Consider the following 22,753-nt stretch of genomic DNA (forward strand, 5'->3'; position numbering starts at 1 on the left):
AGTGTAAGTGATATGACAAGATGAATACAAACCAACCACACTTCTCTTAAAAATATTTTATTAAAATGCAGCATTGACTGTCAAAAATTACATTCTGATTATCTTATTTCATAGTGAGAATAGAATCAGTGCATAATAATGAACAGAATAAAAATATTTTGAAGGAATTTTTTTCTTCATCCCTTTTTAATTCTATTGAGAAACACACTAAAGTCTTTTTCCGTTAAGAACACAGAACACTATAGGAGTGCCAGATGCACTTTATATATTTTTAAGCCTTAAATTTGCCAACATGTTCACGAGCTATGATCATCCTTTGAATCTGAGCAGTTCCCTCATAAATCTGAAAAGAAAAATTGCAATAACGTTACTGGGTGGATTTTAAAAAGATTTTAACAGGTGTACATTTGTAAACCTCTACGGCACTAATCCAGTGTGGATTAGGATGTGCAGGAAGACAGAAAAAACCAGAGAAAATTCCAGTGTGACAGAATAATGACAGTGGGCTAAATGAAATGTAACTCATAGAACATACTGAGAAAGTCTTGTTCTCTCAGGTGCTCTTATCTAAAGTCAGTAGGGCTCTCATGAAAATAGATGACAACATTCCTCTTATTTGAGGAAGAAAATACATGATTTAGATTTTTGAAAGCAGGATCTGAAATCATGGGTAGAAGGGAAGAGATTACTTGTCCTTAAGTGTTTTCTCTGATTAGCCTTTCAAGGTCATACCATATGTTGTCTCTGATCCATTTGTTTCCATTGCTTCTTGTTAACTAGAACTCTATCCCATACAGTTTTGTTTGTGCTTTTCTTTATTCTTGCATTTTCTTCTAGAAACAGTCTGCATTATCCCTCTGTTCTTTTACTTTGCTGGCAGCAAAGTCAAAAATAGACAAAAAAGCACCTATGAGGTTCCAATGTCAAAGGAGGACATATGCTTCACAGGCATACTGCACTGTAATGCAAGGGCTGAGGCAACATAGTTTAGAGGTCTTAATGTTTCAGCTCCCAGTTCTGCCAGAACTTGGTTTTGCAAATTGCTGAAAATCATGCAAATCCACTTATAGGAACAGTCTTTCCAGGATCCTTAAAGAGCATTTAAAAAATAAGAATGCTATAACCTGTGTTCACATTAGTGTTCTTGTTCAGAACAAGCTGTTGATTACCAAGGTGAATTCTCTGCTGCTGCTTACCCCATGTTGATCCAGTCCAGAGAGCAGACTGTGTTTTGTGAATACTAGGTGCCTTCTGAAACCAACTGAAATGGAAGCTCTGCTTTCTCTCTATACTAAAGATTCACCAATCCCTAAGAAAGCCATAATGGTCCAAGCCTGCACCTGGACCCTAACAACTGCATGCCTATCAGGGACTTACATTCCAAGGGACCAAACAGGCTTGCTGTGAACTCAGCCTGCTCAAACTGCTTAGAGCATAGCTGTCAGGGTCTTGGTAGCTGTTCCTGCAATCTACTGAACCGCTCCTATTGCACTGAATTTGCACTTGCTGATGAAGACAGCCATGGAATTCAAGTGTAAAGACATCACAACTCACAATCATCTTAAGTAATTACAGGAAAGGTTTTGGTTTATACGCTGAAATAGTTTCAAGATTCCTTGACAATTAAAGAAAGGAAGTTTCCCAAATTTAGGAGTTTCCAGACCTAAGAGTTTCTACCAAAGTAGCCTAGATCTATAGCCAGACAAAACTAGGGCACAGTAAGGACATCTAAAATTGTTATCCGTAAACACAATAAAAGGATAATGTAATACCGAAAAAAATCAAACATATGAAAGACAAGTGGAAAAATCACTTTTTTCTGCATGCACCGTATGGCCAAAAGTATATACCATCTGGAATTGAGTAGTAATACAGCAAAGCACAGTGAAGTGCAAGATATAATCAAGAGACATGGACAAAATAATTGCAAGATAATATTCTTTCCTGAATTCTTTAGGGGATGAAATGGAACTGACAGTCATCAAAAATTAATACTAAATCTGATTAATTACAAAAACAAGCCTACTTAGCCATGCATTTGGATCACTGTAATGAAAAAACCTAAGTAATAATGGGATTCTGTCAAATCAATCTCAATGAATCTGAGTTTCAACACTCGCACCATCATTCTCTAAAAAAGCATGCAACCTGACAGAAAAAAAATCCCAATCATAATGTTCAATTAGTCATTCATTTCCTCACTCACAGAAGTGAAGTTACTTATAGGGACCTTTAGATTCCAGCACAGCAGTTGTCTTTCCATAAACTGAGAAAAATAAATTCTTGGCTAGTGGCAATAATAGTTCGCCTTTTGAAGTCAGCTGTATGACAAATATTAACTACCTAGAGTCTATGGAATGGCAGGTGTTATAGCTAACAATCATTATAAGTCATGTTCTGTGTCTGTTTCTTGATACCGTCTATTTTGATATGTTTTATCTAGTCTCTGTTAGTGCTAGATGTCAATAAAGATTACTGGTTTTGCTGAATGCAATTGAAATATTCTCGCTGAACGAGGAATTGTAGCATAGTATATGCCAATATACTAATTACAACATGACATGGAATAATTTCTTGACAGTAACACTGCAGAAAAAAAACCCGAGGATTACAGCAAACTATGGGCTAAACATGAGTACAAAAGGGTCTTGTTATTAAAAAAACCAGATAATCACTCTAGGTTGGGTCAGACTTCTGTTGATACAACACAAGCAGGGTAATCATTTTACATGTGTCAGCTAGGATAAGGTTAATATTTTTCCTAGTAGCTGGTCCAGTGCTGCGTTTTGTGAGAATAGTGTTGGTAACATGTTGGTGTTTCAGTTCTTGCTCTGTAGTGCTTACTCCAAATCCAGGACTTTTCAGTTTCCTGTGATCTGCCAGTGAGGAGGTGCACAAAAAGCTGGGAGGGAGCATGGCCAGGAGTGCTGACCTGGAATGGCCAAAGGGTATTTCATGCCACAGAGAGTCATGCCCAGTATATAAACTTAGGGGGAGTTGACCAGGAGGGTGCTGATTGCTGTGGGTGGATGGGGTGGGCATTGGTCCCCAGGTGGTCAACAACTTTTTTGTGCACCACTTGTTCTTCTTATGTTCTATTCCTATCTGTCTCTCCTTTTTATTATTATCATTTACTTTATTTCTATTATTAAATTGTTCTTATTCTTAATGCATGAGATTTGCCTTTTTTTTTCCAGTTCTCTCCACCATCCCTCTGGAGCAGGGAGAAGCGACTGAGCAGCTCTGTGGCAACTTAGTTGCCAGCTGGGATTAAACTACAACACCATGATACTCAATACTGGTGCTACCTCAGCCACAGCATTCTACACAGCTTTATAATACCAAAGTTTCAAACAGAAAGTTTAACGGAAAATAAAAACAAAAACCCCAACCAAATAAAAACCACCATCTTCCCTCACAAGTCATTGGGGTAAGAAACTCCTTTAGTGTTCAGGCTAAGAAGACAGCTAAACTATAAGCAGACATCAATCCAGGATACAGATAGATGGTCAGAAGATTTGCATCTCTGAAGGTTTTCAAGAACGGTATGATATGTAAACCACTTCTACTTATGGGATACCAAAGCAAGCAAAATACTTGGTATTTTGATCAGGATTTTTTCCCCAAGAGTTCAAAAATTTCAAAATTTAGAATCCAAGAATTGCAATGAGTTACCACATTAGGGAAAAAAACCTCCAAAACCACACAACGTACCTTGTTTCTCGTATGCGATTTCAGTTTTCATCAAATGCAGTGACTTTTGTATGGAAGTAATTTCCTGATTTGAATGACTCTTTCTTTAAATAGAAGGATTACTGCTTTCATTCTAAAATTATTTGTTTAATATGTGTACATCATGATTTGAAGTAAGTAGCCATTAGTTTATTCTGTATAAAATCTATGCATTATCACATTCTCTATTACTTACCTGGTAGATTTTAGCATCTCTCATTAGTTTTTCCACAGGATATTCAGTATTAAAACCATTTCCTCCAAAAATCTGTACTGCATCTGCAGCTACTTGGTTTGCAATGTCACCAGCAAATGCCTTCGCAATTGAAGCATAGTAGGTATTCCTGCGACCGGCATCGACTTCCCATGCAGCTCTCTGGTAAGCCATCCTAGCGAGTTCAACTTTCATTGCCATTTCAGCAAGCAAGAAAGACACTGCTTGGTGCTATGATGAAATAAACTAGGTTAATATTGCCTGCTTAAAATTCTGCGACATCCAAGAAAAATATAATCTCCTTAATACAGTGATTTTTTTCAAAAAACTTAGTAAGTTATACAAGGGAAGTTCTACAGAATAGGCATCACACTCTCATAAATGTATGTTGAATTATACTCTTAAGTTTTTGATTTCCAAATCCATTTAGTCATAGGGATTAAATACTGATTAAACAACAGTTGAAGTTGTTCTTTCCTATTTATGAGACTGGTATTTACCTTGCTGTTTATTCATATTTTTTCAAAACTGATAAGCAGCATGATGGGCAATGTATTCTACTGGCAGTAATACTATATGTCTTGTTTCACATACCTCAGATTTTTTCTGCTTTCCTGAAAATCCCTCTTTATTAGCACTGAAGAACTTAAGCATGCCTTGCTGGTATGTAAGTTCTGAGTTTCTGGGCAGAGTTTTCTTTGTGCTTTTAATACTATCATTGATAAATTACCAAAGATTCTTGAAGTTACCACATAGCTAAGTTTACTTATGGTGCAACGTACATACTTGGAAACCACAAAATGGCAGAGGTATAATACAAAAATTAAGGAAATATAAATATCAAGGAATAACCTTGAAAAACCAGTAGCAGTACATCTGGTATGAAAACATAAGCTTCTATTATATTGTCTGCCCCCACACTTACTTCAACAATTGGTTTCCCAAAGGTTTTTCTCTCCAAAGCGTATCTGGTAGCTTCATCAAGGGCTCTTTTTGCTAATCCAACAGCACCAGCTGCTACCTAAATTGAATACAGGCCAGAATAAAAGATCAGAAATCCCTGCTATATTTTATAACCAATTTTTTTCTGATACTTACAGGTGGTCTGGTCTTATCAAAAGCTCCCATTGCGATTTTAAAGCCAGCTCCTTCGGCTATCAATACATTTTCTTTTGGGACTCTCACATCTTCAAAGACAATGCCTCTTGTATCTGAGCAGCGTTGACCCATATTAATTTCCTGAAGTGGGAAATTTACAGATGTGCTATTAAATTGGATTATTCAAAGGTACAATAGGTTTTCATTCTTTTATTGACTCAAAGCATATAGTTTTTCTTCCCCAAAACACTTAATCTAAAAATTACCACATACAAGACAAATACTAATTTTGTACTGGCAGACAAGCATGCCCTTGTCTAAGCTGGGCAGTTTACTTTCTCCTTATATGAAATTAGTTCTGTTGCTGTAATCAGCCTTCTTGTCTTCTTCTAGTTCAACAATCTTTGAGATGCAAGTGGAAAAAGAAAAGAATCTAATATGCAGGAAGTACAGGTGTACTACAAGTGAATAGATAAATGAGCTTTTGAAGTTTTCAGATTTCTTGCCTAATGTTCAACATTCAGTTTCACCTACTATTAAAAGTAGCACATTTTTGTAAAGAGAGAACCAGCATCAGTATCTCTAAGGCCTCTTCTTTGACCAGCACGAGCTAAAATTAAAACTCACTATGTGTGTATTTACAGTCAGAATTGTCCAACTTGCTTCTTATTCTTTCAAGGCATACTACTTCTTATTTATTGGCACTTGCCAATACAGTAGTTCTCAAAGATTCTTTTGCAGCCATTCAAAGTAGTCATCTTACTTTAGACCATTCTGAATAATTCCTTTTCTGAATTAATAGCTTTAAAATTATGTTTTATGAATAGTTCCTCTATGTTGTGAAAACAAAAAGATGATTGTATGTAAGCATGTAAAACTGTTCAGTTGTGCAACAGTCTTTTTTCTTTAGTGGTACATTTGTTTTATTATTGGTTTAGAACTGAACAATAATTCCTGGCTTGTCGAACAAGAAATACTTGTTACAAGTCTTCACCTTTCTTCCAATTTGGATCCCTGGGCTATCTGCTTCCACAATGAATCCAGTAAAGGCTTTGCTTGCAGGAGCTTTTGGATCTGGATTGGTACGTGCTAGCAAAAAATACCTAGTGTAAAACAAAGCAGATGGATGCAGTTTATCCTCACAATTAACAAGATATATTTATCTAGCACTTTAAACATTTTTATGTGCATTTCTACCATATAATAAATTCTGTTTGTGAGTTAACAACCTTTCTTTCTTGCCCATCCTGCAAATAAAAGGACAGGGAGCAAGAGAGTAGAAGTTTCAAAATTTTAAGATTTCATAAAATTGAATAGAATTATTCAGGTCAACATGCAAACATTCCCTACCTTTTCCATGTATTTTAAATCTTTATGATATTAACAGCTTCCCAAATAGTACAAAAGAAACCTATTCATAGCATTTACATGAAAATTAATGCTTAGGACAAACATTCTTTGATGTGGGAGTTATCACCTGATTTCAAAGACCTTGATTTTATTTTTCTAAGTGTAAGTTGTAAATAAGTATTTCTTTTAGAAATCAAACAGCTGTAAATCACTTTCATGGTATTCAGTAACGTCAAAGGAAATATGATAGTCTTTGGTGGGTCTGGTTTCAACAAGATAATAACTAGAAAATTCAGGTTTTGGGTAAGTGTATAAAGTTTCTTCCACTTCAATTCAAGAAAATTTCCATGTTGTGAATCAGTGTGATGTAAGACATGATTTAAGAGGTTTACATTGTAATAGCACGCTCCAGACAACACGGCCATATCTGCAATTTTTGACAGATGGAAAATGTCTTCTTTTCAGAAAACAAAAAGTAACGCTACGATCTAACAGCGTTTCTAGCTTCATTAGGAGTAAGAGGTGTTTCTAGTAGAATCACATTTAATTTTAATAGCTGCAAGATTCAAGAGGCCATTCATGAGTGTGGAGTCACGATGTCATCACTCATTTTCCTTTTTAGCTTTGCACAGCGCGAGACTGCATTTACATATGCTTTCCTGATAGCTATCCTGATAAACTGGGCAGAGATTAAAACGTAGTCTGCTGAAACACAGGGAACATTCAGATTTGTATCTGAAGGACAGGTCTTTAAAGGATAGGTCTTTAAAGAATTTAACTGAGGTTGGAGGGGTGGGGTAAAGCCCCTACATAACAGCATAGAACTGTGACACCAGTTAACATACCAGTTTGCTTTCCCCCCATTTGTGATCCACATCTTCTGACCGTTAATAACATATTCATCTCCTTTCTTCTCAGCCTTTGTTTTTATACCAGCCACATCAGAGCCTGCTCCAGGCTCTGTTACACAGTAAGCCTAAAAGAAATTAAGATGTGAAATCTTGGGGAATAAAAGTTCTATCTTTAGTAAATTACAAATTAATGCAGATTATGTGCATCAAACTAGTTGTCAAAGATTTAAATGAATTGCATGGTAAAATCCAAACACCGAATAAACAAAACCCCCCAATAAAACCCCCAAACAACCCAACACACAGCACCCCCCCCCTGCAGAGAGCTGGTCGAATAAGAGTTAATTTTCTTTATAAATCCATAATAATACATAAAATTGGCTTTTACTCAGAAACATTCTGTAACCCCTAAGTTATTACTTCCTCAGGCTTCAAAAATTCTGATGTGAAAGGTGAGGATCTTTGAAGTCTGAAAATAAGAGCACTGAGTAATGTTTTATGTTTACTAAGTCCTTCAATTTAGGAGGCTTAGTTGTAGATTTAGATACATTGCACACAAATCTTTGCTTCTTTCTATGCAACAAGTACTGCTTTATGTAATATTTAAGGTCACAAATAGAGTTTCATTCCAAGTTAAGGGTCTCCTTACATAAACCTTGTATTTTTCTTAAATGTCTACAACCCTTCTTGAAAGGAAAATAAAAACTATTAATTTTTGGTAAGTGACTTAGGATGGGGATGATTTTCCAAGTAGTATCTTCCATTTGCTTAACGGATATATCTCATTAGGTATTTGCTAACTTTCAGTAAATGTCACTGTTTACATACAAATCAGAAAGGGCTAAGTTGTGAGTACATGTAAGTGTTCAAGGGGAAAGAAATTGCAAAAAAAAGAGGAAAAAAAAAAAGAAAAAAGGGACTAATACTGTTAAATATGGTTTAGAAACATTCTACAGTACAGCAGTTATACTTACACACATCATTGGTTCCTCTGTCATTCTTCCTAAGTATTTTTTCTGCTGATGCTCATTTCCTGCAATGATAACTGGCATTTGCTGAAAGAAAATATTTAGACCATTAATCTGGCTCTTTCAAGTGCAGAGATTGTAGTTTAAGGGATGTAAGAAAACACAGAACTTACCCCTAGGGAGTTAGCTTCAATGGCAGTCTGAACCCCTGTACATCCATAAGCTAACTCTTCTGTAATAAGGCACGCTTCAAAACTGCCAAGGCCAAGGCCACCTACATTGAAGTATTTAAGTTACTCCAGTGGATTTAAATTATATTAATATTAGTGATTTACAAATTATTAACAAAAATGTATTCTTCCACACAGATATAATTGCGTACTGTGTTTGGTTAGGTATTCTCACGTAAGCATTTAAAATAAATCTTTGTCAGAAGAGTAACGGGTGATTTGAAAATTATGTATCGTTGTGTCCAGAGTTATTGTTTGATTACTGTGGGACAACTTGCACAAAGTGGCAAGAATGTACCACTCAAATTTTTTTACTACTGTACATTCAAGATTTGAGTTCCTAGGAGGCAGAGAAAGGGCTCCTGAGCCAAAAGCATTTGAGAACAAGACAGCGTCTGTATTAGTAGACAACCAATGCAGTAATCTGTTTCTGACAGAAGCCAACACTGTGGGAAGCTGGCCAACACGACATACAAATACAATAACAACTACCTCAGAAATATTTTCCTGAACTTTCAGGTGACTTCCTTGGTCAAAAAAAAAATTCTGTTTGGTATCTTTGTTATGCCAACCCCTGACAGACATCTGTTACATTAATTTGTGCAGTCTCTTTTGAATCTATGTAAAATTTCAGCACCTATATACTACAGGGGCAATAAGTTGCAAGTTAACTCCACACTGCATACAGAACCATCTCCTTTCACTTGTTTTGAATCTACCATCTGCTGACAATAATTTGATGCCTTCTAGTTATATTGAAAGGGACAGTGAACCATCAATCCCTTTTCACACTCTCCCATGACACTATTTTAGTAATTTTTCCTATAGAATTTACATCTCACACAGAAGATAAAACTTTTATAATCTTCGTCATCCTTTTAGAAACCTTCTCCATTTCCCCAATACTCTCTCGAGATGGAAGGATCTGACTATATAATGCATGAAAGAGGCAAATGCAATTTGGATTCAGGAAGCGGCATAATTATGCCTTCTGCTTTTTTCTTCATTCCCTTAAGGGTCCCTCTTGACTTTAGATTTTACAGTTCTGACCAATTCTGAGAATTATGTTCATAGGATCCGAAGATGTCTTTTCTGAGAGGCAGTATCTAGTGCACTGTATACCTTCTCACTGTGAACTTCAGACTGCTTCTTTCCCTTCACACATGCATCACTTTTTCTTTTTGGAATTGCATTGCCATTTTAATGCTCACTCTCTTTCATGACATTTTCTTGCAACTCTCTGAAACAGATTATCTTTTCTATGGCGATTAATTTAGTATTATCAGCAAACTCTATCACCTTGGCATTTATGCCCTTTTCCAGTTTATTTATAGACATCCCAAATAACACAAGACATAGCAAGACTGTGCTGCTAATTTTGCCAGTATGAAACCTGATGATTTTTAAAAGTTATTTTAGAAGTTCAAGCATTCCCTATCAACCAGCAATCCTTTGTTCACATATTTATTAGCTGCTTCAGAGAACTCTAATGATTTTATGAGGCATTAGTTCCTTTCACTAAAACCCTTCTCTAGCATATCATGTTTGTCTGTATCACTCATACATCATATGAGCCAGGACTCTGCCGTACTTCACTTAATCTAAACTGAAAAACTCTCCTTCTGGGATATACTCCTGAACTGCTCCAGCCTGTATCACAGACTAGAACAAAACAAGACCTTCTAAATTCTCTGCCTAATCAGCTGACAGTGCACCAGGGGAACATTAGGCAGCTGTAATCATGGTAGAAAAATTTGGTCATAAATTACTAAACCATAATCTGTCTAATTTGTCTCCTGATTACAAGCATACCTAGTAACACACTTGTATATGTCAACCTGCCTACTGATTAAATTTAGATGCTTCAAGTATGTGACTATTTATTTGGTACAGAATCCATAATTACACACAGGAATCTCATCTAATGTCTTTTCATTGTTTCATTTTGCAGATTAAAAAGAATGTTTACTTACCACAGCTTTCTGGTATGTGTGAATTCATAAGACCAAGCTCCCAAGCCCGCTTTATAAGTGGAACAGGATACTGAAACAGACATGGAAAAATCACCTTCTAATTCACCACAACTAAAACTTAATTTTATGCAGGTTAAGATAAAAAGTGTGTTTTTCCCATTTTTTCCCTTACACTATGGATTTACCTCTCCAGTTTTGTCATATTGTGCAGCAACAGGAATAATTTCCTCCACAGCAAATTTACGAGCAGTAGCTTGAAACTCTTTCTGTTCATCAGTAAGTTCTATTTTAAAATAGGAAGAGAACAAGACCATAAATCTTGTGCTGTATTTTATTTTGCCAGTTGTCAAGACTACAGTAAAAAAGAAATAAGAGCATCTATCCAGGACAACCCAAACCACCAGTATTTGGGGCTCTCCAGGAAGCAAAAAAGCTCAGGTTCCTCTTGCTCCTAGGAGAAAACCTCCATTGTTCTCTGATCAACCCCTACATGCACTTACATCTGATGAAATTATCCACAAAATACTGAAAACTAGGTGGTGAGCACTGTGTAAAATAAAACATATTACCAAAAGAAGCAAGAAGAATGCTGTGTTAATTAAATGCATAAAAAGACAGAGGTTGCCCAAGGATCCTGACTCTTCAGTTTGAAACATCTAGCTCTGATCCTCTAAATTTACTTGTATATATTACATACAGTATGCCAAGATGAAGATGAATTTTTTTACATTTCTTGATAACCAAGTTCAACTATGACTACATTTAGGTACTGTAACATTGAAAACACCAATATGAGGTAAGTATTCAAAGCTAAGACACTTTGGCAATTAAAAAAAAACCTTAAGACAGACATGAGTTAAAAAAAGAAGAAAATCTTAAGAACACTACACACATACCTGCCCTGCCTCCGTTGAGGATAAAGTCACTTTGGTTTTCAAACTATTTTTTAAATAGAAATATATTTAGGAGAAACACCTTCATTTTAAAATCATGGTAAACTACAAAATAGGGTATTATTTCTTTTTAACTCTGCAATTGCCCGTTACTGTTACATTTCTTTCAAAAACTGTACTACTTACCAAAGCTAAAGCCAGCTCCAGGTTTGCCTACATGTAAGTTTTGTGCAGGTTTACTAGAACAGGACCTCCATCCATGCCCTGCGATAGTCTGAAGCATTTGCTAAAGAAGAAAAGAACATGAGGTGTAAACTCTTTACAGCACAAAGCCTTCTAAAGCTACAAACGTATCTGCAGCACAACTTTAAATGTAGACTCCCTCTTTAGAAACAGTATCACATCAAGTATAATACAATTACTACAGTGATAAAAGAATTACTGGCTGCTTTGTGTTTTGCTCCTATGGCACGCAGCACTTACATGAACTGACACCTCTACTAGGAGTCTCAGGCTTTAACAGGACCAAGGGTGAGTGAACTGCTGTATGCACTTTTCAGTATTTCAATGCAATTGAGTATTTAAAAATTATTAAGCATAATTAAAATTTTTGTTCAGAGACACAGCAATATATATTTCTTTCATTTATACACACACACACTCATCAAACTTCATTTTCTGGCCCTCTAGTGAATATCCTATTACTCAGTGTTTACCTACATGCAGATTTAGCAAGATTTTAAAAACAACCAACCTATTAGCCAATATATCAGAATATTTTTATAATGTCCTAGACTAATCTCTGCTTTCTTTAATAAGCTGCTGCCACTGCCACTTGGTGATTATTATTATCCTCCAAATAGGACAGAACACTGCAGACTATCTGAAGTTTATTTTTCCTCCTAATACTTATCACAAATTTATTCTTTTTCATTGTAAATACTTTCTCTGCTTTTTTTTTCGTTTAGAGCCCCAAATATTGTTGCTGCAGCTATTTTCAGAATGTCTTAACACTGTGCAAAAACATGTCTGAATTTGTTTTAAGAGGATGGTTTACTCTCTTCAAGAGTAAACCCTATGAATATCAAATGTTTGGAAATTAGTGAAAAATATGTAATTGGACAATTTTTAGGATGACCCAAATCAATATTGCAAACCCATATTTCCCTAAACACTAAGGAAAGGCTTCTTCTTGATCTTCTTCTGTGAAAATGTAGACTTCTTTTTTCAAATTGTGATCAGAGCAGTCACTTATTTCCTAGCATTAAAAAAATTGAATTATTGATAGTAAGGCAAAGAATACCACGTGCATTTTACTGGGAACTCTAGAAGACAAGGACATTACAGAAAGTTACACAGCTGGATAGGCAACAAGTAGCTTCAAAAATGTTACAGTAGATAAACTGTGCTCTTAAAAATAATAATGGTGTATGATAGATGGTTATTAACACAGCATAAGCATGAGGAATACTGCCAATAATAGGTATCAACACAGTGAAGAAAGTATTTCCAGAGGATACTGAAAACATCTATAAAATTCAAAGGTGAAGAAATGCAGAAGGACTACTGCTAGGCACAGAAGAGGAAGAGGCTATGACATATTTGCATACTGTGCTGCTAATGTCAATTTATTAATAGTTCAGGATTGCATTTTGCACAAAGTAATATATTATTAATTCCAAGTTTTTAGAAACAATACGAAAACAGTATCTTGCTAAGTTTTCTGTTACTGCTACCTCTCATATTAAAAACCAGAACAATATCACAAAAATCTAGAAAGACCTTGATTCTTCAGAATTACTTACACCTTATTTTATCTGGAAAAAAGACAAGATGAGGTTGAAAAAAAGTCCGGTTATTGTAATTTTTTTTTCTTTTCCTTTTTTAAGGAGCAGCCCTTGATAGACTAATACATAGCTTTGCCACCAAAAGGTTTTACATACGCTTGGAAATGTACTGGATTCAAACTAATGCTAAAAGTGATGGCCTATATGAAAGAAGCTGTAAAATTAAAACCGGTGAACTTAGGTCTATTGTGGTACAGTATGCAAGGTAACACTGAGGATTACTCTGGAAAAACTCAACAATAACCCTACAAACAAATATGGACAGATGGGATTCACAGCTGGAAGCAGCATGACTTATCAGGTAACAAAGGATGAGGGTTTGCTACATGTAAGAATTTGGGTGACCATCTGTCTACTTGTCAACTTCCCTGTTGCTTGACTCTGAGGAACAGTTAGATTCAGTGACCAACTACTGCTAGTGATGTTCGGATGCAACTCCTACTGCATTTCCTTGCACTATTGTATAAACTGTCGCAATTACAACTGTGATCATCAGTGTAGCGAGACTAACACTGGAAGAATGTGCTGTCAGAAAAAGGGTATGACAAGGCTACTCACAAAAGTGATGCAATCTCTTTATTACCTTAATGACAAAAGAACCTGTTCGAAAAAAAGCACATCACAGAAAACAGTGGAACAACAGTAAGCTAAGGGTCACTAACCTTGATTCTCCCTCATGTATCTCAGGGCAAAAATGAATTATCAGGAGCAGTTTGTTGCTGGGGTAACATGTCAGGAGGCTGAACTTGAAATAATATTTTCCTCCCTATGGGCTTCCTTTGCTTCAAACATTACTTTTGATCCATAAGATACTTCAGATGGAGACTTCTTCCCTCACTGACTTCCCTCACTCTCACCTGCAACACTTAGGACCCGTAGCGAAGCTGAATCAATTTGGGGCAAACTAACACTGTTGTCAGGAAGCTGTGAAGGGCCTTTCAAGTAATTCAGACTCATGAATGCCTCTGGATATGAGGAATCCAGAAAAAGGCATGTGTAAATGCTAAATGTGTTTTGAATAGTTTTTATTTTCTAGTTTGAAGCTGTGAGGTTATTTGGTGGTTCAATACAGTAGAAAGTTTGTACTTTAGAAAATCAACTATTATATTTCGCATATATTTTAAAAAAATTGCTATAGGTAATACAGCTGTGTATGCTACAGGAAATGCATTGGATAAAACACCCTGGACTCTTAACTCCGGTGTTTTGAAGCCGTCTCCGTCGTTAAATGGGAGGTGCCAGACGCACTTGAAACAAAGCGGCCTTTGCCGCATGAGGAACCCCAGGGCTGTGCAGTAACTCCACTGAAGAACATCAGATGGCAATACCCGTTCGAAGCGTGATGATTACGGCCATACACTCGGGTGATACCGCGAGGCAGGAAAAGCAGCACAGCGGGCAAATTCCAGCCCCACGAGCTCACCCCACCGGGGCAGCCTACATGCCAGCAGCTGTCCCGACGGTCGCGGCGGGCGGAACCCGAGCTAGCCCTGCCTCTTCCGCCCTTCGCCCTCTGCGATCCCGCGGCCCTTCCCCGGCCATCGGCCCTTCCTTGGCCGCCAGCTCCGGCAGCGCCTCGGTTCTGTTCGCTTCGGTCCGTCCCGTCCCGTCCCGTCCCGTCCCGTCCCGTCCCGTCCCATGCCTCTCCCCGGGTCTTGTGTCCTCCGAGCATTCGCCCGCCCCGGTCGCTCACCCGCGTCGCCCTCAGCGCAGCCATTTCGGCGGGAGTGCCCGGCAGCGGCTTCGGCGGGCGGTGCTCGGGCAACCGGGGCGGTGCCAAGCGGGCCGCCCACTGAGCCTAGCGGCCGGGGAAACCCTGGACTCGACCGCCCCGCCCCGCCTTGCTCTGCTCCCGCGAAGAGAGCTTCGGGCGGGTTCCCATTCCTGCGCCCGCTCGTGCGGGGGCAGCCGCGCCCTGCGATTCGCCGAGCTCCGAACGCGGACAGTATCGGTGCCCCAGGCCGGGCTACTTTGCTGCCTGTTTGCTGAGTGTCATAACCTACATCATTGACCTGTTAGCAGATAAGCCCGTGTAAGCACTTTTACTGTAATCTGCGCCTCAGGGAATCATAAACTCATCTTTCGGGGGTGTGCCAGGAACTGGAGAGTGACTGGGCCTGGCGCCCGGGAGTTGTTACCAACTGTGTTGATAGTTACATAAACTGTTCTTATAAATGTTCTTAATTCCGGCTGTATTTTAAAGGAAAAGCAATGCTTTTGGAGATTATCTGCGGTGCATAAAATACACGCTTTTGAATATTGTTTAACTATTTCACAGCAGTGTTATTTAGGGGTTTATTAAAGCAAGGATTTCAAGAAAAATAGCAGCCATTCATTTTTCTGTGAATTCTTTATTTGGTGGGAAATTTTAACACGATTAACAAAATCAAGTGTTTTTCTGGAAGCTGGATTTTGAATAACATTTTATTTTGCATAATACCAAATAATATGCAACAAATATTTTTGCATCATTACTGCTTTTTTATGTTTGGCTCTTAGTTGCTTGTTTTGTTTCAGTTGACAGTATTGATTTCGTAGTTAATACCAAAGAAACAGTTTGATAGAAAACTAGCCACATAAAAGTTATTTCCAGACATATTTATCAACTGTCTGAAAGGAGATGATTTTAATGTTTTATAGACTTCATACTGTTGTGATTGCAGGTGATTACCTAAGGGGGGAGGCATGTAGGCAGCTTTGATTGAGTGGATAGGCTGCTGCTTGTTCACTCTAATATCAGTAGAATTTTTTCCCTGTACTTTAAGAGTAATTGAGTAAAAGACATAAGCATCATTTATAACTATGTTGCTCAAGTATTTTTGAAGATTCTGTATGTTCCTGTTTCAAGTACACCATAACTTTGGAGTGTAAAGCTGTAGTGGAGCTTTTAAATACCAGCACTCAAAGTCTGCATTTTGTGTTCCATTTCATATAGGGTTACCTTCCATAGGTCATGTTTCTGAATATTGTGCGGGAATTTCATTACTGAGCATCCCATTTTCTGTGTATATATTATTTAACTCTTTGTGTGGTTTGTGCGTATGCAATATCTTTGTATTTGTCTGTTCATTTATCATCGCAACACTACGTTGTGATGATATATAAGGAGATACATAATCTCATTTGAAAGCTTGAGAGTTTTGATTTTTGATTTGCGGCTTGGATTATACTGTGCATGGTCTAAGATGGCACACATCAAAATTTTAAAGATGCGTAGATGGGTTCAGAGTATGTATGAAAAGCTGATGTATGTAGTATATCCTGTCATAGGTAACAAGCAACTTCAGGGAACTGATTATGATTAAACATTTGTAAGAATGCTATACACTGAGCATGGCTGCTAGCTGCAGGAAGTTCTTCAATGATCACAGTGATCAGAAATGAAACATTATTTCTAGATGCCCATGAGATTAGGATCCATAGGCCTTTAGCAGTGAATAAACTCTTTTTTTGAGGTGAAGAGACAGCTTTGAATGGGGTTGAGGGCATTGTTAAGGCAGGGAGATTAAATAAATCATTACACTGAGGGAATTTTGCCATCAGGAAGTAATGCAGAACAATGCTGGTTGTTTTATACAGTGAAATGTTGTATTCAAGACCTAAAAACTGTTTTGGAGTGTTTTTACTTCTGGCTTGACACAGTGTTCCCTAGTAAGGGGCTGGAACATTTTGGATACACTCCTAGACCATGTCTTCAAGTCAATTTCATCCAAAAATCAATTCATGTTCTTTGAGATCCCTCTGTGAATCAAGTAAGACACAGTAAGTGGGAACAACTTGGAGACTCCCCTCAAAACAACACTTCTCACCTGAACTGTTCATGTAGACAGACACTGAGAAGGTGGTTGTCTGAAACTGTCCAATTGAAGAAATTGAGTCAGGAATACACCATAATATTTGCTGTTGTCCAGATTAGCCTTACACTAGAAACATCTTTGCATGTGAAATTTGCTACTTGCTTCTGAAGACAGATGTCTATACTTAATGGAAGCAAGCTTCTGTAGTAAAAAGCTGCTAACCATCTGTGATCTGCTGGGCTGTAGACCCAGAACAGTTACAGAACAGAAATTGTTCCAGGAAAAGGAAGGAAATAGTACGTGGTGCCAAGAGAAAGGTATTCCAGGACATTTCTGCTAAATGACAGGAGCAACTGGGTTAGGGTACTAAAACCAGCTGCTCACTATGCAGCTTGCACTTAAGAAGCTGCACCTTTGCTTACCTTCTCTCCTTCAAATTGTTTTCTTGCTACCTCTCTTCACATCTCCTTGGGTAAACAAATGAGAATTCTTTTGGCAATATGTTGTCAACATAGTTTTTTGAAAGCAATCTGGAGGAGAAAATTCAAAGCCCAGATGCTCCATGTCTACTAAGTGTTTGAAAATAGAGGGGTAGGAAAGAGGGCAAGGTTATCTATCAAACCCTGAATTACTAGAACTTTGAGGTTCAAACTTATTTACATAAGGAGTGACAATAGATAAAAATTTCCATAAGGTGTACTTAGATTTTTTTGCATTTCATACAGCACCTCTTTCATTTTTAATTTTCTCAAATGCTTACTACTGTGTCATATTTCTTAATTAATATTTGTTATAAATACATATTGTATGATCAGCTTTTTGCAAATATTAAAATGAATACTATATGTTTTACATTGGAAGGTTGTGCTGTATTCATTTAGTCTATTTTAGTAGTGTGATAAATATAGGTTTTAGACTATAGCATAATATTAATATAGAAACTATGTAATGTAAAATGCTTTTTATAACTAGCTCAAAAAAATGGGAGAGACAATTAAGAAATTCCTCGCATCATCCTCTCTGGATAGAGATAACAGGAAAGACACTGAAGACTCCAAAAGGAAGAATTTATTACCTCCGTTATCAAGGGACTTGTGACTTTAAGGGGCATAAGATTTATTTGCAAGATAGAATTGTGGGAGAGAACAGTTGAAATTAAGCAGAAACACCCAAAGTCAAAAGGAATGTTTGAATCATGTATGAAATTCATGAATATGCAATAACCTATTGTTTTTAAGGGGCAGGAAAAAAGGATGGGGCTGGGGGGCAGCTGCCCTTGCGCTCAGCATGGGAAGGAGCAGGGTCAAGCTGTTGCAGGGAGAATTCACTGTCATCACTAGAGTCCAGTCCTAGGGACTACCACCATCTGCTTGTGTGTCCAGGAATCTTGACCTCTTTTTTCTTGCCTACCCTCATATCCTTGCCTGAGATCCCCTTAATTTCAAGATTATAATTATTTTGAGGGAGGGGTTTACATTCTCCATTCCAAGGGAGGCTTCTGCCTTCCCTAGCAGACATGTGTCTTTCAAACTAGGACATAACCTGATCTCTGAATTTCATTTCTGCAAATTCCATATTTTTCCATATTCTTCCACTAAAGATAAAAAAGTATAAATTGTATTATATAATGTTAAATATAGGGTTGTTTGAAGACATTGTAATTTTGTAGTTTAGGAATGGTACTACCTGATTTACAGCTCCCACTGTGACTCTCCAAACCACGCTGCTGCTCACTCCCTCTTCCCCTTCTCATCCCCCTATGGCAGGCTGGAAAGGAGAACCGGAGACACAAAAGGTAAAGATCATGAGTTAAGAACAATTTACTGGAAACAACAATGAGATAAGAAAAATTACCAGTAACTGTAACAATAATAATAAAAGTGTGCAAAAGAGAGTGATTCACATGCAAAATGCTTATTAATCCTGACTGCTCCACCTAGAAGCAGCCCCCTTCCGCCCACCCCAACAATGGTGAGAGGTAAAGAATAGCCTCTTGAGTCCTGGCCACTGCAGAAATTAACCTTGTCCTGGCCAGAACCAGGATGCTTATCCCATGAAGTTAGCAACTGTATTCTAGGCTGAACTGGGTTTTTTTTTTAATTAGTAATTAAAAGTGTTTTACAGGTTTGTTTTTTTTAATTGTTAACAAACCAGATTTTACCATTTGTCAATGAACTTCTGTTTTAGAAATGGAAAGCAACTGGAATTTTTTGCAATGACCTATGTATTAAAAATTACTGAAGTTACTGCACTAAACTTTTTTACGGTGTAGGTCCTGGATTCATGATTTCTAAAGCAGAATAATTTTTGATGTAGTGCAATGCAACAAGCCTGGCAACTTCTTCTTAATAGAATTTGACATGTTTTGGTTCTCTTTGATCCCTGATACAATAGTAACTTGAAACATCTTAAACCCAACATTTTTTTCTAAATTTTTGATGCAAGCTCTTGTGATTTTTATAGTTTGTCTTGTGTTGTCTTGGGGTTTAGTTGAAGGGCCCAGGGTGGGTGTTTAGGGATTTTTGCCCAGCTTTTTCAGTTTAGTAGTGAAAAATGTCTTTAGTTTTTTTCATGTTTTTTTTAAGCAATACATTTACTGGGAAAAATTAAAATCAAGATAATGTGAGTCATGAACTGTAAGGAAAGAGAAGGGACAGATGTGCAGAGCTTGAGAACAAATGAAAAACAATCAGTGGCATCCTGTAATAATTTTGCTCTCTGTTGACTTTCTGAAGAAACAGAAAGTCGACAGAAACCTGAGAAGATCATTTTTGAACCACACCTGAGTGTAAAAATCACTTGTCCTATTTTTTTGTTTTTTTGAAATGTGGTGAGACTTTTTCAGGACTAACTGCTTTAAGGAACAAATAGTTTGACAAGCATGGCTTTTGCTTTCGTGAAATATAAACAAATAAATCCTTAAGGAAGAGAGGTAGGCCTAGCCATGCGTAAAGGAAGTACCTAGGACATTTTTGTACTAAACGTGCTGCATCTGGCACTTTAGCAGCCTAAAAATTCTCAAGATACATTGTTTGGTACATTTCTCCTTATAGAATCAGATGTGAACAGAAGACCAGTTGTAGTGAACATATCTCTCTCAAATGAATTTAACACTTGTAGGTTAGAACCCAGAACAGCCAAGTTACAACGCTGCCAGCCCAAGCTGAGTAAAGGTGAGGTACCATATGAGCAGCACTGTGACGGTATGGTGGGTGGGATTTTAATAAACATTTATATTGTAAAACTCCGTTTGTGGCTCTGCAAGATCATACTAATTCTAACATTTAATAGTATACAAGAACCTAACCATGTAAATATGTATTGATACAATGTAGACACTAATTTTATAGTAAAACATGTATACTTATTTTTAATTAGTGTAGGAAGTGACAAAACACAACGTAAACCTGCCTCAAATCACAAACCCTTTTCCACATCAGGTATTTACTTAAGGTCTATTTCCTGGAACACAGGCATCCTGGGTAGCTAGGCTGGGTAAGTGGCCTAGAGGATAGGGGGACGACATTAAGAAGGAACTCTCATTAAATTTGTAGATCACGAGCAGTGCACAGAATTATAAACCTCTACCCAGGTAATACTCTGATGAAGTGGGATGACTGAAGGAAGCAAGTACTCATTTGAAAATCTAAAAGCATAAGTTCTAACAATTCAATATATTTGTGTGTGCGTGCAGGTGGGTGGAGAATTTCTACCCCCACTATTTCCACTACTAGCAGGCAAAACTACCTATGTGAAATTCAGGAATTATTGGAGCAACTGGCCTGAACTGAGACCTCTAGGAGGATGGATAAGATCGTACATATGCCTGATTTAGTTATCTTGAAACTAGCTAAGGCAGCTACCTCTACAAGACCTGATGATGCATGGACCACCTATGTGAGAGGCACATACCCTTACTAATGCACAGATGATTGGTTTACATTTCCACACAAGCATAACAACTTCCATGATCTATGGACATTAATTTACTTATAAATTGAGTCATGTGCTTTTGAGGTGTTAAGCCAATTTTTGAAAGGGTACCTTTATTTGCCAGCCTTGGAAAGTCAGTTGTCCTCTAAAGTTCATGTCTGAAAATTAATAGCCAACAGGCGCACTTCTGTTATTTCAAAATGTTTTCTCTTACAAAGTACTCTCTGTGTTGGACTTAGTGACAACAGACTAATAGCATTGTGACATCTGCATGTAGTGGCTTTTTGCTGTAGTGGTTTGTACTGTCACGACTGTAAAAGAATCTCAGCAATCAGACAAATTGCTCGTAAGTGGCCATTGCCCCATTCAGATAAAACGCATGATGTCAACTGAAGGACAGTTTATGACCAGAAATGCGTATTTCTCAGTACTGAAGGGTTTTTTTTTTGACTGAATCATGAAAATGCCCCAAGCCAGAACCAATACACTTCCCCCCGTCGGGAGACAGACGCACGGCTGTCTATGAACACGTGAGAACGCTTCGCCCTTCTCCAGCCCTCGGCCCGCGTGCCAGCTGCCGGGCACGAGGCTGCTGACCGAGAGCGGCCCGGCCGGCCCGGCGCTCAGCACGGGCGGCACGGACAGCTCCGCCAAGGGAGGTGCTTCCCGGCGGGGCCCGGGCGGGCGGCGAGCGGCTTCAGGGCCGGCCGGCCGCTTCCCACCAGCGGCAACATCTCCGGGCTCCGCGCAGGGCACGGGCACAGGCGGACAGCACACGCAGCTACGGCCAGCGGCGGTTGGTGCGGGAGGATGGAAACCGCCCTGCCAGGTACGGCCTCGCCGAGTCCGGCCCCGCTCTCGCCAAATGCCGAAGTTGCCGCCGGGCCCAAGCGAAGTTGGCGAAGCGCGACCCGTCCCGGCTCCCCTCGCCGGCCCTCGGCGCGGCCGCTCCGCCCGCACCCTCCCTCCTCGCGACCCGGGCACCGGCACCGCCCCCGCGGGTCGGCGCAGGCGTCGCCGCGGAGCCGGCGGGACGGGAGGGTGGGCGTGGGGTGCGGGCGGTGCTGCGGGCGGCCGCGGCAGAGCGGAGCGGGAGGCTGCCCGGCCGCCGCCGCCTCTCATGCCTTCACGGCAACAAAGAACGCGCTGAGCGGCGGGCGGAGGTGCCGGGCCTCTGGTTGTGCCCCGGCAGTGCCGGCGCGGAGGGCACCGGGAGACGATGGCGAGGAAGGGCGAAGCCTCCGCACATCTCTACGGTGAGCGCTGGGCACGGCGGGGCGAGCGCCAGTGCTGGGGCGGGGGCGGCTGGCGCCTGTACTGCCCTCCGGCCTGTTTACAGCGCGGATCCGCCCGGCGGGCAGCGACGGCCGGAGGCAAACGGAGTTTGTTTCCCTTGGCGAATGCGGGGGCGCGGTGGCCGTAGGGTCCTCCGTGTCGGAGGTAGACCTCGGGACGCGGAGTACCTGGCCCGGCCTGGAGCAAGCAGGATGATCGGTTCAGGAAAAGAGCCGGTGGGCGCAGAGATGGGGGCGGGCAGACCTGGAGCTTCCGCCGCCGCGGGAGCAGGTGCGTTGTGGCCGCTTTGTCCGCGTTCTGGGGCAGAGAGGGGCCGGGCGGCAGGTGCGCGGGCCGGGCCGGGCCGGGCCGACTCGACTGTGGGATGCGTGAAGCGTTGTGCGGGCCCGGGGGGTGCTCGGAGCGGTGTGCGGGGGCGGAGCCCGCTGAGCGGCGATACCTGCGGGCTGCTGGTGTTCGGGGCGCGTGTGGCGGGAGCTTCCCGCTGGTCCTGCTAACCGGCGCCGCGGGAAGGTCACCGGGGGCAGAACTTCACCTGGGTGTTTGGGCTCTGCTTTAATAGCTCTTTGGA

At 39.7% G+C, this 22,753-nt stretch overlaps 2 protein-coding genes across 3 annotated transcripts in view; one reads left to right on the top strand and one right to left on the bottom strand.

The window, feature by feature from the left end:
• Positions 1 to 41: 41 nt before the first annotated feature.
• Positions 42 to 15,005, bottom strand: ACADM (acyl-CoA dehydrogenase medium chain). Its single transcript, XM_063406820.1, has 12 exons — positions 14,850 to 15,005; positions 11,496 to 11,595; positions 10,602 to 10,699; positions 10,417 to 10,486; positions 8,387 to 8,487; positions 8,220 to 8,300; positions 7,240 to 7,370; positions 6,039 to 6,147; positions 5,045 to 5,185; positions 4,872 to 4,967; positions 3,929 to 4,177; positions 42 to 343 (listed from the first exon to the last, which is right to left on the bottom strand). Exons 1-12 carry the CDS (start codon positions 14,871 to 14,873, stop codon positions 272 to 274), a joined length of 1,272 nt encoding a protein of 423 aa, XP_063262890.1. The 5' UTR covers positions 14,874 to 15,005; the 3' UTR covers positions 42 to 271.
• Positions 15,006 to 18,037: 3,032 nt separating this feature from the next.
• The window catches only part of SLC44A5 (solute carrier family 44 member 5), a 68,709-nt gene continuing 63,993 nt past the window's right edge, over positions 18,038 to 22,753 (top strand). The window contains exon 1 of one of the 2 annotated variants that reach the window (XM_063406819.1): positions 18,038 to 21,715. In XM_063406819.1, coding sequence (XP_063262889.1) covers positions 21,697 to 21,715 — 19 coding nt within the window. In that variant the 5' untranslated portion in view covers positions 18,038 to 21,696. Of the gene's footprint in view, positions 22,143 to 22,753 lie in introns of both variants that reach the window. The other variant, XM_063406818.1, reaches the window with a different exon arrangement.

This window comes from Prinia subflava, chromosome 10 (assembly GCF_021018805.1).
Source record: "Prinia subflava isolate CZ2003 ecotype Zambia chromosome 10, Cam_Psub_1.2, whole genome shotgun sequence".
NCBI lineage: Eukaryota > Metazoa > Chordata > Aves > Passeriformes > Cisticolidae > Prinia > Prinia subflava.

What these genes read in the sequence shown, in the direction of transcription:
- ACADM (XM_063406820.1), bottom strand. Translation starts at nt 14,873, where the DNA reads ATGGCTGCGCTGAGGGCGACGCGG. An exon ending in TGGAGCTGGCTTTAGCTTTG is followed by an intron (nt 10,700 to 11,495) that starts GTAAGTAGTACA and finishes ATTTTAAAATAG; the next exon opens with AACTTACTGATGAACAGAAA. An exon ending in CAGAGGAACCAATGATGTGT is followed by an intron (nt 7,371 to 8,219) that starts GTAAGTATAACT and finishes AATTTCTTTTAG; the next exon opens with GCTTACTGTGTAACAGAGCC.